The 13,924-nt window shown below is 40.9% G+C and overlaps 1 protein-coding gene and 1 long non-coding RNA gene across 6 annotated transcripts in view; both read left to right on the top strand.

The window, feature by feature from the left end:
• mef2cb (myocyte enhancer factor 2cb) overlaps positions 1–3,206 on the top strand; it is a 52,673-nt gene extending 49,467 nt beyond the window's left edge. For all 4 annotated transcript variants that reach the window (XM_079556600.1, XM_079556601.1, XM_079556598.1 and 1 more), the window contains one exon: positions 33–3,206. In XM_079556600.1, the coding sequence (XP_079412726.1) occupies positions 33–378 (346 nt within the window). In that variant the 3' untranslated portion in view covers positions 379–3,206. The remainder of the gene's footprint in view (positions 1–32) is intronic.
• A 1,374-nt stretch (positions 3,207–4,580) lies between these two features.
• Positions 4,581–13,924, top strand: part of LOC306978671 — a 31,087-nt gene continuing 21,743 nt past the window's right edge. The window contains exon 1 of one of the 2 annotated variants that reach the window (XR_013793907.1): positions 4,581–5,088. This is a non-coding gene — a long non-coding RNA (uncharacterized lncRNA). Of the gene's footprint in view, positions 5,089–6,816; positions 7,161–13,924 lie in introns of those variants that run through there. The other variant, XR_013793908.1, reaches the window with a different exon arrangement.

Raw genomic sequence — 13,924 nt, 5'->3', positions numbered from 1 at the left:
GTAACCTCTCTGCTTTTCCTTTCCTTCGACAGAAACTGCTCTAGCTCTCACTTATGTCAGGGTTCCAATCTGTCCCTGCCCTCTGCTCAAAGCCTGCACATCAAGTCCGAACCTGTTTCTCCCCCTAGAGATCGCACCAGCAGCACACCTGGGGGCTACGGTGGCGGGGTACCACCACCCCAGAATCCGTCGTCCCGCCAGGACTCGGGACGCTCGCCTGTCGATAGCCTGAGCAGTTGTAGCAGCTCTCATGAAGGCAGTGACCGTGATGAGCACAGGAATGAGTTCCACTCACCTCTGGGACTAGGCAGGCCCCTGGACGAGCGCGAGAGCCCCTCCATCAAACGGGTGCGCCTCTCAGAGGGCTGGGCCACATGAGGTCCGCCCACAGCAGTGCCCGGGTCACCCTGAGCCCCAACACATGGCATTACTACGCCCCTGCTCCTCCTCACAGTCCCTCACCAAACCCTTTATCTCTATACGGAAGAAAAGGGAACCTGTCAGTTCTATTATTTTGTTTTCAATGTTATTTTTCTTCTTGCAGAGTGTGTGTGCTTTACATATTGACTTATATAACGCTGGATGTTGTTTTGGGGTGGGAGTGGGGTTTTTTGGTCAGGATATGGGGTACTTTTTGGGGGGATCTATGCATAAATTGTATTGTGTGTATCTAAAATAAATCACATATGCATATATCTCCACATGTCTGTGCACATATATGCATATCAACAAATAAACAAAAAAAATGCCAGGTACTGTTTCATAAAACATGCTTACATTCTTCAAAAGAAAGAAAAAAAATCAACAAAAAAGATCGCAAACTCTAGAGTGAGTGTGTCCAGCGGCACCTTAGCACTTGAGTTGATAAAACATGTACAGTGTGAGTTTTCATTGCTATACCTTCTCTGCGGTCCCTTGCGAAATGTGTGTTAACTTTAGATGATGTCATGTTGCAGGTTCAACGTATTTATGTAAATAAAGGGTCAAGGGGGAAGGGGCAGGGGTCAGACGTTGCCAGACATTACGAGGTTTATTAACTCGTGTGATGAAAAGTCAATATGCAACATGTGAAGGATTGTACAGGTAAACAGGCCCAGCGCTAGTGGAGTCTGGCTCTCACAGCTCTCTTTAAACCCAGAACAGAGCCAGAACCACTCACTGCTCAGAGCGCTATGTTAGCTGTCCAAGAGAAAACTCAATTCTGGATCTAGTAATAACTATTCAGTATTAATAATTCAAAAATGAAGAAAAAAAAAACAATTGTACGATACACTTGCTTATATTTTCATATGAAAGGAATACAATGCAAAGCATTTTGTGGCTTTTTGTAGTTTCTATAAGCCAGAATGTGTTTTTGATAGCTTTGCTAATAAGGGATTGAGAGTTGACCCAGGAGAGAAATGTCAGGGCACAGGAGCCCTAAGCCATGACAAACAGACTGATATCCAATGCTTTGCTGAACTGGTTTATCTTTGTAGAGGTTTGTTTTTAAACGTGTATTTCTAATTATATATAATAATGGTAATATTAAGATTCTTTTAAAATCTGTGAAATTAACATGCTTGTGTATAGCTTTCTAATATATAAATATATATAATAACATTTTTGTTGGTTTCTTAGTGGAGTTTTATGTGCAGTTGCACATGTTGTCGGATTTGTTTTTATTGAGCCCTGAACAGTTTGGGGCGTAGTCCAAACCTACAGCCAGCTGAATGCAGTGCCAGTCTGTCAGAAAGACACACTGAATGCTGTTTGGGCAAATGTCACCGGACTGGGACGAGGGAGGACACAGAAATACATGGGGTTTCATTATGCTCATTAGACATGACAGCTTCTTAATCATGGGTAATTTTCATCATATTTCATTGTTGACCTTAAGTATGCCATTTGAATGATTTTATTTTTGGTTATTATCATTTTTCAAACTCTGCCACTAAATGTTACAGTTGTCTCCATACAGTGGATGATATTAACTACAAATATATGATGTTCATATCTTCAGCTTATGTATTGTCCTATGTCAGTATTGACGGCTCGGCGTCAGACATTAAGCTGCATTGTGGTCATATGAAAAAACTCTTTAATTACTAATTTTGTGTTTATTTAAACAATGAAACTCCCCACATATCTCTCTGCCTCCCGCTCCCTTATCTGCTGTCACTAGTATTATATTTCAATGTGCATATTTGATGCAGGTTCACTTTGATGTTACTGTATACTGTCTGTGTAGTCTACAGGGGCAGTGCCTCTTAAAACAGTGTTCTTCTCTCTCTTTTGTAAATGAGTAAATGAAGGTTGAGAGAGTTTTTTTTTTTTTTCAGGCAGCATCAAGTGTGGAAAAACCAAAGCCAGTGGCATTCTGTGTTGTAAACCCAACTTTTATTTTATTATTCATTTATGGTTTTGCAAATATTGACAACAAGACAATAAAATAATTTGTTCAAATGTACAATTGACTTGATAATTCAATCATAAACATGCATCCTCTCTGTATTTACCACATTAATATCGATTTACATGAAATCATACATCAAAAAGGCATAACATTCATATTCAAAGTCATGGCTAACATTGTAGTTTTGACTCGCAGACATGGACCACTCATTGTTAGTGTCTGTGTCACCTCATGTCCTTGATTGAGGTCACACTTTGACAGAGATTTAAGCTACATTTAAAACGTGTGTAAATGAAACAGGCCTATTCCTTCTTGTACAAACCTCCAAATTGTTGAAGTGTATTGGTATTTACCATGTAAGAGCAGCTTTCATGACATAAGCTGGCCTTTGCAGTCATTTGAGACTGTGGTGCAATGATGCCCGGTCTGTAACAAGATGGGCACATACTAAAGTTAGAAAGACTTGAGTTATTTGCACTTTGAGAAGATTTAAATAAAGTGACGTGTGTTTTTTTTAGTTATCTCTTGACTTGGTGTGATTCCACTATGTGTGTTAGACTTGTGTCTGCATGTATCATGGATACATCAAATAATATCTGAAAGAGCACAAGACGTAAGAGAAACAGCTCTCTAGTCGAACCATGTAATAGCGTGTAGGCCTATTTTATTTATTTATTTCATATTGTCTTTATTTTTTTACGCAATTCATTTTGTGCCTAATCATCTGCAGGGGCATGCTGATCAACGCGCACTTAAAGAAAACAGGCACCAAATAAAGAAAGAAAAAGCGTAGCCTACATGAATGAATAAATAGGCTTAACATATCGACTAAATAGACACAGTTCTGTGAATTTAAGGGGAAAAATCCAAACCGTTTTCTCTTGCGTTTTTCAATGTCCATCAAACCGTTAAATGAACTTTTAGTGTGGCCTCTTTGCTTTATCACAACCGTGTGCCAGTTTTTTTTTTTTTTCCACTCATCCTGCATCAGGATTTCGCAAAATGTTAAATAAAAATATTTCGTTCGCAATGTAAAGGGTAAATGTACCGCGAAGTCCCCAAATAAAAACGAACACATTGACTAAAAACGCTGGTTTTGCACCTTATAGGTTCTTTACGGTTAAATGATTTAGAAGAAATTCCTCTGGATCGGTTTCCTTTGGTTTCCTCTTATTGGTTTCAGCTATAAAACCATAAAAAAACAAGAATAATTAAAATATTCTTTTTAAATCGCATACCAAAATCATAATGATCAAATTCCGCATGCTTAAATGGATGAAAGCGCAGATTCGTTTCTTTGTTGTTGTGAGTGTCGAATATTATTACATCTGTATGCAATTCTTTTATTTACTTTTTATTTCCACCAGGCCGAGATTTCACCTTAGATTAGCCTACATCGTTAAGGTTTGAGGTTACACGTGAATCAAGTGTAAATTAGGCCGCGCGCTTACGTGGCGCCACGTGCGAGTATTATCAGACAAAATTAATGGAGGTCGTGAAATACAAAAGATTCTCGAAAGGGATCTGCATCTTCAAACAAACCATTGAAAATCACCGTGTACGAATAGCCTCTGTAGTGGCTACTTTTTCTTCAAAAATCATCTCATAATTCGTATGAATAATGAGTCATCAATAGAAAGTAAATAAGGTACGTAAATGCACAATCCAGAAGTTGCAAAATATAAAATGGCGAAATATTGGCGTTCCGAGACTAAATTAGTATCAACATTCATATGGTTTAGGGAAAGGCTTCTGTTTGGACGAGAAATAAAGAATGAGGCAGTAATGCATTTCCTGTAGAATACTATCCTGTTATATCTTAAAATTAATGAAGTAGGTGTTTTTGTGTTTGTTTTTGCATTCGTGGACGGGAGCGGCCCAAACCGTTTTGGCGTTGGTATTGGCACATTCTCCACTTTGACCACAAGATGGCATCCTATAGTCACAAAGCAGGCACTTCTACAAGACAAGTTCATTTGTTAAACGAGCCCAAGAGGGTTCACTTTACAGTAACTACAACTACTACTACTGCAACTACTATTGATAATAATCATTATCATAATAATCATCATAATAGCGAGTCGGTACAGGCTTTGTATCATTGTTTGCTCTGTTTGTTGTCTGCTGCTATCCAAACAGAAAATAGTCACTGTGGCGAAATGCAAACATTTGAACAATGACATCGAAGTGTTTTTAAACCGAGGTGGATTTTACTGACCATACATGTCCAAATGGGGTTTTAGAGTAATTCAACGGAAGGATGAGCTCGGCCACTGCTATGAACTCCTCCACATCAAACTCTTTTTATTTGGGGACTCTTGGCACCTGTCCCTTCATTAATGTGTCCTTTAAACCACGTGCGTATCGTGCGTATTTCATGATTTCACGCGCGTTATATGTTTTTTCTGGGTGAGGCGTGCAAGCATTGGTGGAGTAGTGACAGACTCCTGTGGCTCTTGCAGTGAATATCTTTACGCGTCAGCCAGCCTGACCACTGGAGTTGAGCCACGATCCGTTTCAGAGCAAGGTTCAATGACGACTTGAGTAGCCTACAGGGGACGGCATCTCCCGAGCCTTTGGCGGCGGTCACATTAAACTTGACTGCGTGGAAAACGTCCCAATGGAGATGATAGCGAGTTTACTGCAACGTAAATTCGAGTGACAGCAGATCGGTGCGCTAATTTTATTCACAGGTAAGTGAAGATTTAAACACAACTTTCTTCGTTATAAAAGAACGTTTGAGCAATGTGTTTAGAACAGTTAATTAAGAATTCCCTGTGGTCACTGGGATGAGATTTGAAGTAATCTTAGAAAAACATAAGATTTCTGCCCCTATGCAAATAATAGCGCGCGCTCTCCAGTGGCACTGCTATGCGCGCGCGCGCACGTGGCGCACAGAAATGCAGTTTTCAATTGATCGTGGATGTGAGTTATACTGCGTCACTGTCCCAAATGAGCACACGAGTCAAGTTGACCGTCAGTCTTTCTATATAAAAATGAGGCCTATGTGCCTGATGTCCAAAGCTGTACGCCACTATTTAACGCTTAGCCATGATTGTTAGCTGCCACCAAGCTCTTTGTCCATGCACGCGCCCCATGACTATTCAAAGACGATTTGCATGATTCTCTCCATAATGCCATTAAGATGAAGGCTATTTGGCACACGCGCTTCAACATAACAAAGTTTAAAAACTACAGACAATGTTAATTTTCTTCGAAAGTGTAGACTAATTATACATTACGGTACATTTCGGGTAGATTGTAGCATCATGCGTTTCACTAACCGCCAAAACAATGTCCAGATAAATAACAATTATGAAATAACAGTATAATGACTAACGCACATCAGTCCAGTGGGTTTGCATCAATATACTAAACAACAGCAGAAAAGGTTAATACAAAGCGGATCATTACGCATAGACGGTCTTCCATGCAGAAGTAATCGAGTCTCTTCTTCTCCTTCGCATTTCTTCCTATTGTTCCATCCCCAAAAAATATAAGCTAAAAACAATCTAATGCAGTGGGTTGTAGAAGGAAGACGGCAGCCCGCAGAAGTGTCTGAAGCGTAAATTAGTCCGACCACAGCCGTGCAGACTCGGTAGTACGCGGGATTTGCATATTTTGATGCGCTAATTGCCTTGATGTATTTAAATATGGCTGCACGTAGCTGATATGCTTGTCCACGTCATCGAACGTGCCCTCGCTGTTAAGGCACAACGTGAATCCGCTCGACTCTAATGGATACGCCCGCAATTAGGCAAGAGGGGGTGAGAGAGGGAGCGCCAGTTGTCTTGTTACTGGTCTTCGTTAAAATACGTTGTGATTATTTCTAAATGCACACTATATATGTTTTTACTTACTTTACTGCAATTTTATTTAGAATGCAATATTTATTTTAGGCCTATTGCAGTGTTTAGTCAGTTCCTTTTAGCTCAATTGCCCTTTTATTGAATAAATACGTGCAGGCCTTCATAGCGCTTTAGCGCAATTATTGGTGTTTCTGTATTATTTTCCTGACTCTTTTCATACTTAGAAACCACATTTTATCCTTTGGCAAATTCATGTTGAAAATAAATCACTTTTTTCTAATTAGGCTACTCTCTTATGCTGTCAGTTTGTTAAAGCATAACTGTAGTACAATGCCCTGGCCCCAACCTCATGACCTGAGAGATGTGGAGAAATTGGAAATAAGTTGGCAGGAAGAGGTTAACACCAAAAAGATGCTACCTCAGTCAGAAGTACCGCTTCTGTTCGCGCGCACAACAAAAGAACCGAGTGAAGTTGTTAAGATTTCCGAGCACGTCCCTGGGCTTATAACTTTGTACATCCACCCCATCATCGCCATCACCCCTTCCTCCACTCCTGCACTCCATGTCCCACCCATTACCCCAAAAGAAAAAGAAAAAACGCACACTTTTTATTTGGTGGCAGTATGGGAAAGTTGTGTCTCTCTCCTCCTCTCTCCTCCCCCTCCTCCCCTTGGCCGCGTACCGTGTGCTTGGGATACGCTCATGCTTTAGAGCAGAGTAGCTGAAGCCTGAAACAGGCTACACACTCTGACTATAGTGGCAGTTTTAAAGCCACACATATATCCAAACTATGGCCAGATCACTCCTGTGGGATATCTGAGCTGTATCTCTAGCGGATACACGTGGACAATGCGTGGCTCAAAGATATTTTGATTTCTTCCTTTCTTTCTTTCTTTTTTTCTTTCTTTTTTTTTTTTTGCTTTTGGGGTCGTAGTGAACCGACACACATCCACGAAGTAAGTGCAACTTTTGTCAATGTTCTACTTTTGGGTCATATTTATGCTAAGTATTTCGTTAGACAACTGAGCCTTAAGAGATTAGAAGGAGCTTTCGAATGTATATCTATTCTAAATGTTTAAATTTAAACTTTACAAATTAAGAAAAATAATCAAATTTGAGACCAAGTGTGAGAGTTGCTTTTGCATTACCTTGCATGGAAAAAAGAACACAAAACATGAGTTTTCTTTGTTTTGACATTGTGCATGTGTGCAGAAAATGAATGCAATTATCCCACACACTTCATAAACAAAAGTAAGGCTATTGCCTTGGCATGAAGATTGAACTTTAAAAAAAGAAATATATACACATAAATCCACGTGAGCTGCACTTTGTCTTTAGAGAAATGCTACGCTCAATGGAAGAGAATTATTTCAAAAGTGCCCGTACTAAAATAGGGCACAGTTGAGTGTGCGTTTTTAGCGGCTAATTGACACGCACGGGCCTTAAGCCTGCTTGATCATTAATGATACGATCCTCTGTGGCTCCTCCCACCAGTCAAAGTAAACTTGGCCGAAAGAAATGTTCCAAGTTAATGATAGCCTACAAGAGACAAGAGTCCGTTGTAACTTGCGTGAGTAGGTGCATGCCAAATACACACCGGCTACGTTTCAATACGCTGTGCGTCTGTCCGAGCGGAATAAAAGTTGCGCTAAAGGTTCAACTAAATGCAGCCCGCAGCTACAATCTCCTGCGCATGATCCATCACATGTCCACTGGCTGTTATTGTTGACTCAGTTACAAAGATCCCATGTATGAACGGGTTATAGCAGGGTGGTGTGGCGAAGTAAAAATCTCCAGGACACGGACACGGCGGATTGCTTTAATGTAGAAAAACGACACGGGCATGCTATATGCATGGGAGCCAGCGAGCACCAACTGCTAAGCTATAGGCAGACCTGTGTGGATGCATTTCATCATCGCCGATTTGGGCTATAAGAGTCGCGTGTCTCCCAGCCTACGCTTTCGGATGGATGGGCTGTTGCTGAAAACAAGCCGATCGCGTGTTGTGAAGACTGAAACTGGCGTGCATCGGATAAAGACTTTATGGAGGGACATCTCTTTTCACGGCACCTTTATTGAGTCAACAGCGCTTCTCTTTTAAGAGCTCTGAACCCCTCTAATACTGTGCGTAAACTGTCCGTTCTCGTCTCTGCGCGTTTCTGAGAGACAGTGAGGTCTACACGCACCACCGCGAGGCGGACATATTCTACAGCACGAGAGCCGAGTGGAGATTGAGTACGAGTACGAGTAGGAGGATGCATATGTGATTTGTTCTTATGACATCACCATCGCTACATGCTCGTGGTCCGAGGCCTTTGACCTCACCGGGGTTGGTCCATATTTTGGCCACCCCCAGACCCGTCTCTCCTCACGGGATGCCCCCTATTTTGCCACACTTTTCACGGCGAAAGAGCGAGCGTCTGTTTTCCCTCGACGTGCGGACTCTTCCAATCTTCTACGGGATGCAATGGGACAACTTCATGCTCCTTTGCCCCTTTTCCAAAAACAAGATCCTGTTTTCATAATCCGATACATTTGCGCCGTAATTCCTTACGCCATTATAGCACTTTCCACGGGAAATCGGATTTTCCCTGTTTCTTTTTCTCTGTGTTTCTCCTGCGCCGGCCCACAGGATATCTATTGCTTCTGCCACTACGACTTAATAGAGGCGAAAGAGCCTTTTGTGTGATTGAATTCATTTGCATTGCAAATTAGGGCCCCTGTGCAAGGATGACTGCACCTTACCCGCGATTTCAAGGCCTGCTCAAACTCAGTAATATTGGTTAATGTCAAGTGAATATGGTACTAACTTTGGGATTATATTTTATTCTTCAAGTGTTTCGGTTTTTTTATTATAAATTTTTTTTTTACATCTACCTTATACACTTGATGCCAAGAGGCCCTCAGTAATGACTCTGTGGACTGTGGATTATAAATAATAGTGCTGTCAATGTACATTTCACCGCAAAATTCATCTAGAAACCGTGAAGAGGAAAAGACATTTGGAGCAATAAAGAGGATTGGGAAGTGAGTTGTTATCTTTGGTTATCTAGCTGTATGAGTGTTCTGCTCGTCATAAAGCTAGATAACCGAAAGTAAAAACTACTTCCAGACTCGTCGAGGATCTAATGAGCCACACAAATGACCTCCTTGGACCTTATATGCTACTGTCATATTGAACTGTGTTTATTCATTTATTTTTTATTCGTATTCGATTTTGTGGGCCTCATGAAGATTAAGGAACTTAATTCAACCTTTGCTACAAATGTGTAGCCTATTTATTGACCCTCAAAACTAGATTCATATTTCCCCCTAAAGTAGTCAAGTTTGTAGTTTGTTTTTATTTATTTATTGAAAAAAACAAACAAAAACATTTTGTTTACCTGGAGATTTTTTTTATTATTATTATTGTCTTTAATTGTATGAGAGGCAAGATTGCATTCAGCCAGGAAACGGCGCTGACATCTCAAACAGTAGCCTAATAATTAGGGCGAGTTCTAAGTGACAAAAACTGCGAGAGGGATAGAGAGGGACAGAGAGTGGGGTTAGGAGAGGAGGGAGGAGTGTGTGCGTGTGTGTGTGTGTGTGTGTGTGTGTGTGTGTGTGGGTGTGTATATATGTGAGTGAGTGTAGGTAGGGGGGTCGGCCCTTCTTAATTGATTCCGTTAACCGCAGTGCAGGATATGTGAACGACTGGACGATCTCATTCCCACGCTCGGTTGGGGCAAGTGGCAATGCCATGCCGAGGACCGATATGACAGACAGCAACGGCGTTAAGGGCCCGGGGTGGGGGCTGTGCCTGCGTGTGTGTAGTGGTGGATGGGAGGGCACAGGGGTCATGAAAAGACGTCAAGTGCACCAGACTCATCTGCATCCCCAAAGAAAGAGGCGACGTTTCCCAGCCTCAGCCGACGCACACGGCCCCCCTTCCAAAAGAGAAAAAAATACTTTGTGGAGGGCCAGTAACGGTCCTGAATGCTTAATGTCTTAGCAATTGTGCTCATAATGAGGACTCGAGCTCATTATGTTAAAACTAAAGAGACATATAGTGCTTCTGTCTGTGCCCCATGCGCTCCACTGCGCGGGAACCAGACTCTGTGAGAAGATATTGTTGCTTTGAGATGTGTGTGTGTTCGTGTGTGTGCCTTCACTGGACAATGTTTGTTTTTGAACTTGAACATGAAGTGAAAGCAGCTGTTACAGCTTTGGCAGTTGTCTGGGATGAGAAAGAAGGTCCCACGATCCACAAACTGAACAATAAAATAACTTATATAGGCTAATCATAACACCAAGCCACTGTTGGGCTGTAAATCTTCAGTCTTTTTATTTCGTTTCTCAGATTTGAGTCATGACAGATGTTCTGTGAATTAGATTTTATACCTTCTTACTCATTGATGTTACGACTACAAGCTGATTTTATGAATTTGTTGTATTGTTCTCATATGGATCAGTGCCCATTGTTCTATCTGACCTGATTGTGTTCTCATTTTGTCTAAAAGTACACATTTTAAAGGGAACTGCTTATAGTCATAGATAATGATATTTAATATCGTTGTATTTAACTGTTAACACGTGTCCACTTATCTATGAACTCACTTCACTGAGCCAAATTGAAATGCAGTGTTTGCTGAGATGCACAGTTTCAAAAGAACTGCATCATATGTTATGAACAGCTGCACATGGGCTTCTCATTCTTGCATTGCAACTAAAACTCTCTGTTTCTACAAACTGATTCTTGGATAGAGTTTATGATGCACATCAGAGTTATTTTGGTCTAGTTGCTGATATCACAAATGTTAATTGTGAAGCTGTTATTCGTTTGTGATCTAAAAAAGGTCTGCAGCAGAAATCTGTCCGGGATTCATTTGGGATGTCTGTTGGGCTTTAAGTTGAATGGTAGGTTCCAGGCAGGTTTACTTTACATGTTAAAGATTTGTCAGACAGAATGTTATGTACACAGGCAGTATGACATTTTAATGATTAAGAGTCTTTATTGTGTTTTATTTGTGACTTCATGTCAGAATTCAGAATTAATAACAGCAAAGTGTCAGCGTTCATTGTTCCAGGTTTGCTGAGCAAAAGGCAAAGGCTGTATGTAAGTGGAGTCTGTCTCATTTGGCCATGTCTTTCATGTGTGGCAGTCTCACATATGTGTGCGTGTCTCCTGGACATGAACTTGAACTTGAGACAGGCAGCCAGACACCATCTGTGCACCAGGGCTAATGAATTCAGTGCATTCATGACTGAGGAGTAAGCCCAGGCCACCATCATCCATTGATGAGCAGATGACCCCTATGGTCTATGTTAGCTTCCCATCCTGAATAAAAATCATCATCAATAGTAGTAGTAGTTCAAAGTAAGAAGATGGCCATCAGTGTGTAGCTTGTGCTCAGGAATACATCCATTATTATTACAAATTTACGAAGATATGAAGATATTGGCTGTACATGTTGATAACAATGTGGAATTGATCATCTTAATTGAAAGTGTAGTGTAGCTTAGTACTATAACTGATGAATGAGCAATGAAGCTTAAAGAAGCCCGGCACAGAGTGATTCCTCCCGGGAGGTAGGCCCTCCTACCTCCATCCTCTGTCACACAGAGCGCATGCGCACTGACAGTGAAGCGGTTCCCTCTGGTTGGTGTCACCACGGCAACCATAGGTGAGATCACTCGGCGCATGGCAGCATCAGTCCTGTCCGACACTGTCCCTGTTTTAAGATCTGTGCATTTGTGTACCCTCGTCATTAAGGACATGTAACTGGAACACACCAATATGTCACTTGATTAAAAAACGAGGTCTGTTTTTACATGTTCAGTTTCTACTTTGCTGTTTGTTTATTGAGGCTCAAAGATTAAAGCTTATGTATTCATAGTTGTTGTTATCAAGCAGTAGGTCCATGCACTATCAAGTACACAGTGTAATTTACTGTCGTCAGGAGCCGACCTGTACAGTTGCACAGTCCTTTGAACATCCGTCCCATGAAACAACCCATAACTTTGTAATAATCCACAAAGGAATGTCATGGTTCAGCCCTTTTTAATGACATCATGCATGGCCACTTGAGCATCTTGTGGAGAGCAGCGGGCATGCTGTGCTTTGCCATGCTGTATGGCCCTCCCCCATTGCAGTGGATATGCACATTATATTGTTAAAACTGCTGCACTCTAGTACAGTAAGGTTTGCTACTGGATGTTACTCAATTATACATTTTCATCAGACCGTAGATCAAGAACGTAGAACAAGCTAATGAAAGAATTCAAAGTCAGTTTTGTGTTTGTTTTGTGTTTTGTGTTTTCTTTTCTTTTTATATATATAATGTAAGATCCCCCATACTCCCAAAGATACTGTTTGTTGTTATTTTGTTGCCTTTTTACTGCCTTACAGTAAAGGCATGTATGAAAATGCAAAGAAATTATTTAATACATTCATTCAAATGTGCCTGCAGGACTAGATACTGCTGAGCAGTATGATCACAAAGTGCCTCAATGCATTTGTTGCATCATGTGTTTAAGGGCTGCCCAGGATATGGGTAGTCAATCAGTCAACCAATTACAAAAAATAGTCACTATAAATAATTCAGTATAATTGCACTTAAATATGAAATTGTGTAAATAATAGATTTTAAGTCTCTATATTAAAGCATGATATTTTACATTCTCGATTATTTACAGATGTGTAGCTAGCCATCAACAAACAACAATTTAATGTATCCAGAACCACATGACTTTCTTAATGCTTATACTGTCCCATTGATGTCACTGAAAGAATAGGCCACCATTTGTCTTGATAATATCTCACACAATGTGGTGTTAATTGTATAAAGACAATCTATTTCTCTTTTTAAAAGCACTTAGTTGTCAGGTTTTATGAATTACAGGTGGTGCAGTGGTGGCTTCACTGGAACAAACACAGTGTCCCTACTCATCGTAGAGCCTAGTGTTTTAGGCCTCAGATCAACTTGAATACAGCGAATCATTTGGAAAATATACACACCATTCAGCAATTACATTGATGAATAGATCGGCTCTTGGAGCAGAGAATATAGCATGGAGCGAGTATGGATTGCTACACTCGTATTAGCATCTGCTCCTTTTATGTAAATTTGATGAGAAAGGACTCATGCATATATGCCATGGCTGGGGTGTACTCGCCTAATATCCTTATTAGAGAAGGGTGAATTAAATATTTATTAGGGGGCTAGGGGTTAGGAAGGTGGGCCTGTCCTGTGTTGTTGCAAGGCCCTGAAGTGGAAGAAGGGGAAAGGGAGGAGGATGAGTGTGTCTCGCTGCCTCAAGGTGCCACCATCTTAAGGCGTTTGGCAGTAGTCAGAGTGTGAGGAGGGTAGACCTAAAATGTCCGCTGGCATCGACACATGCACGCATTCATATTATTGCATACAAATGTTGCTGTTGTACACAGACAGGAAAGCCCAACCCTGAAAGCCATTCATTGACTGGCTGTCGGCGGCTCCTTTGCATGCGGAGAATTTCATTTGCATGTATTAATTTCCTCGATTACAGTCGCCATTGAACGGGCGTTGTTAAGCGGTGAACACGTGCGCCAATTATTGCCTGCAGATAACATACATCCTGATCATTAATATTATTCACTAAACGTGTTGTTTCGATTCTTTTTGTCTATTTTCCATGGTAGACACAAATATGATTTCATTTATTTTCATTCAATCCGAAATTCACGCTTAAGGTTAGATCTGAA

This window comes from Gobius niger, assembly GCF_951799975.1.
Source record: "Gobius niger genome assembly, chromosome: 1".
Taxonomy (NCBI): Eukaryota; Metazoa; Chordata; class Actinopteri; order Gobiiformes; family Gobiidae; genus Gobius; species Gobius niger.
The sequence above is the reverse complement of the archived record's forward strand: the minus strand, read 5'-3'. Positions and strand labels throughout refer to the sequence as shown.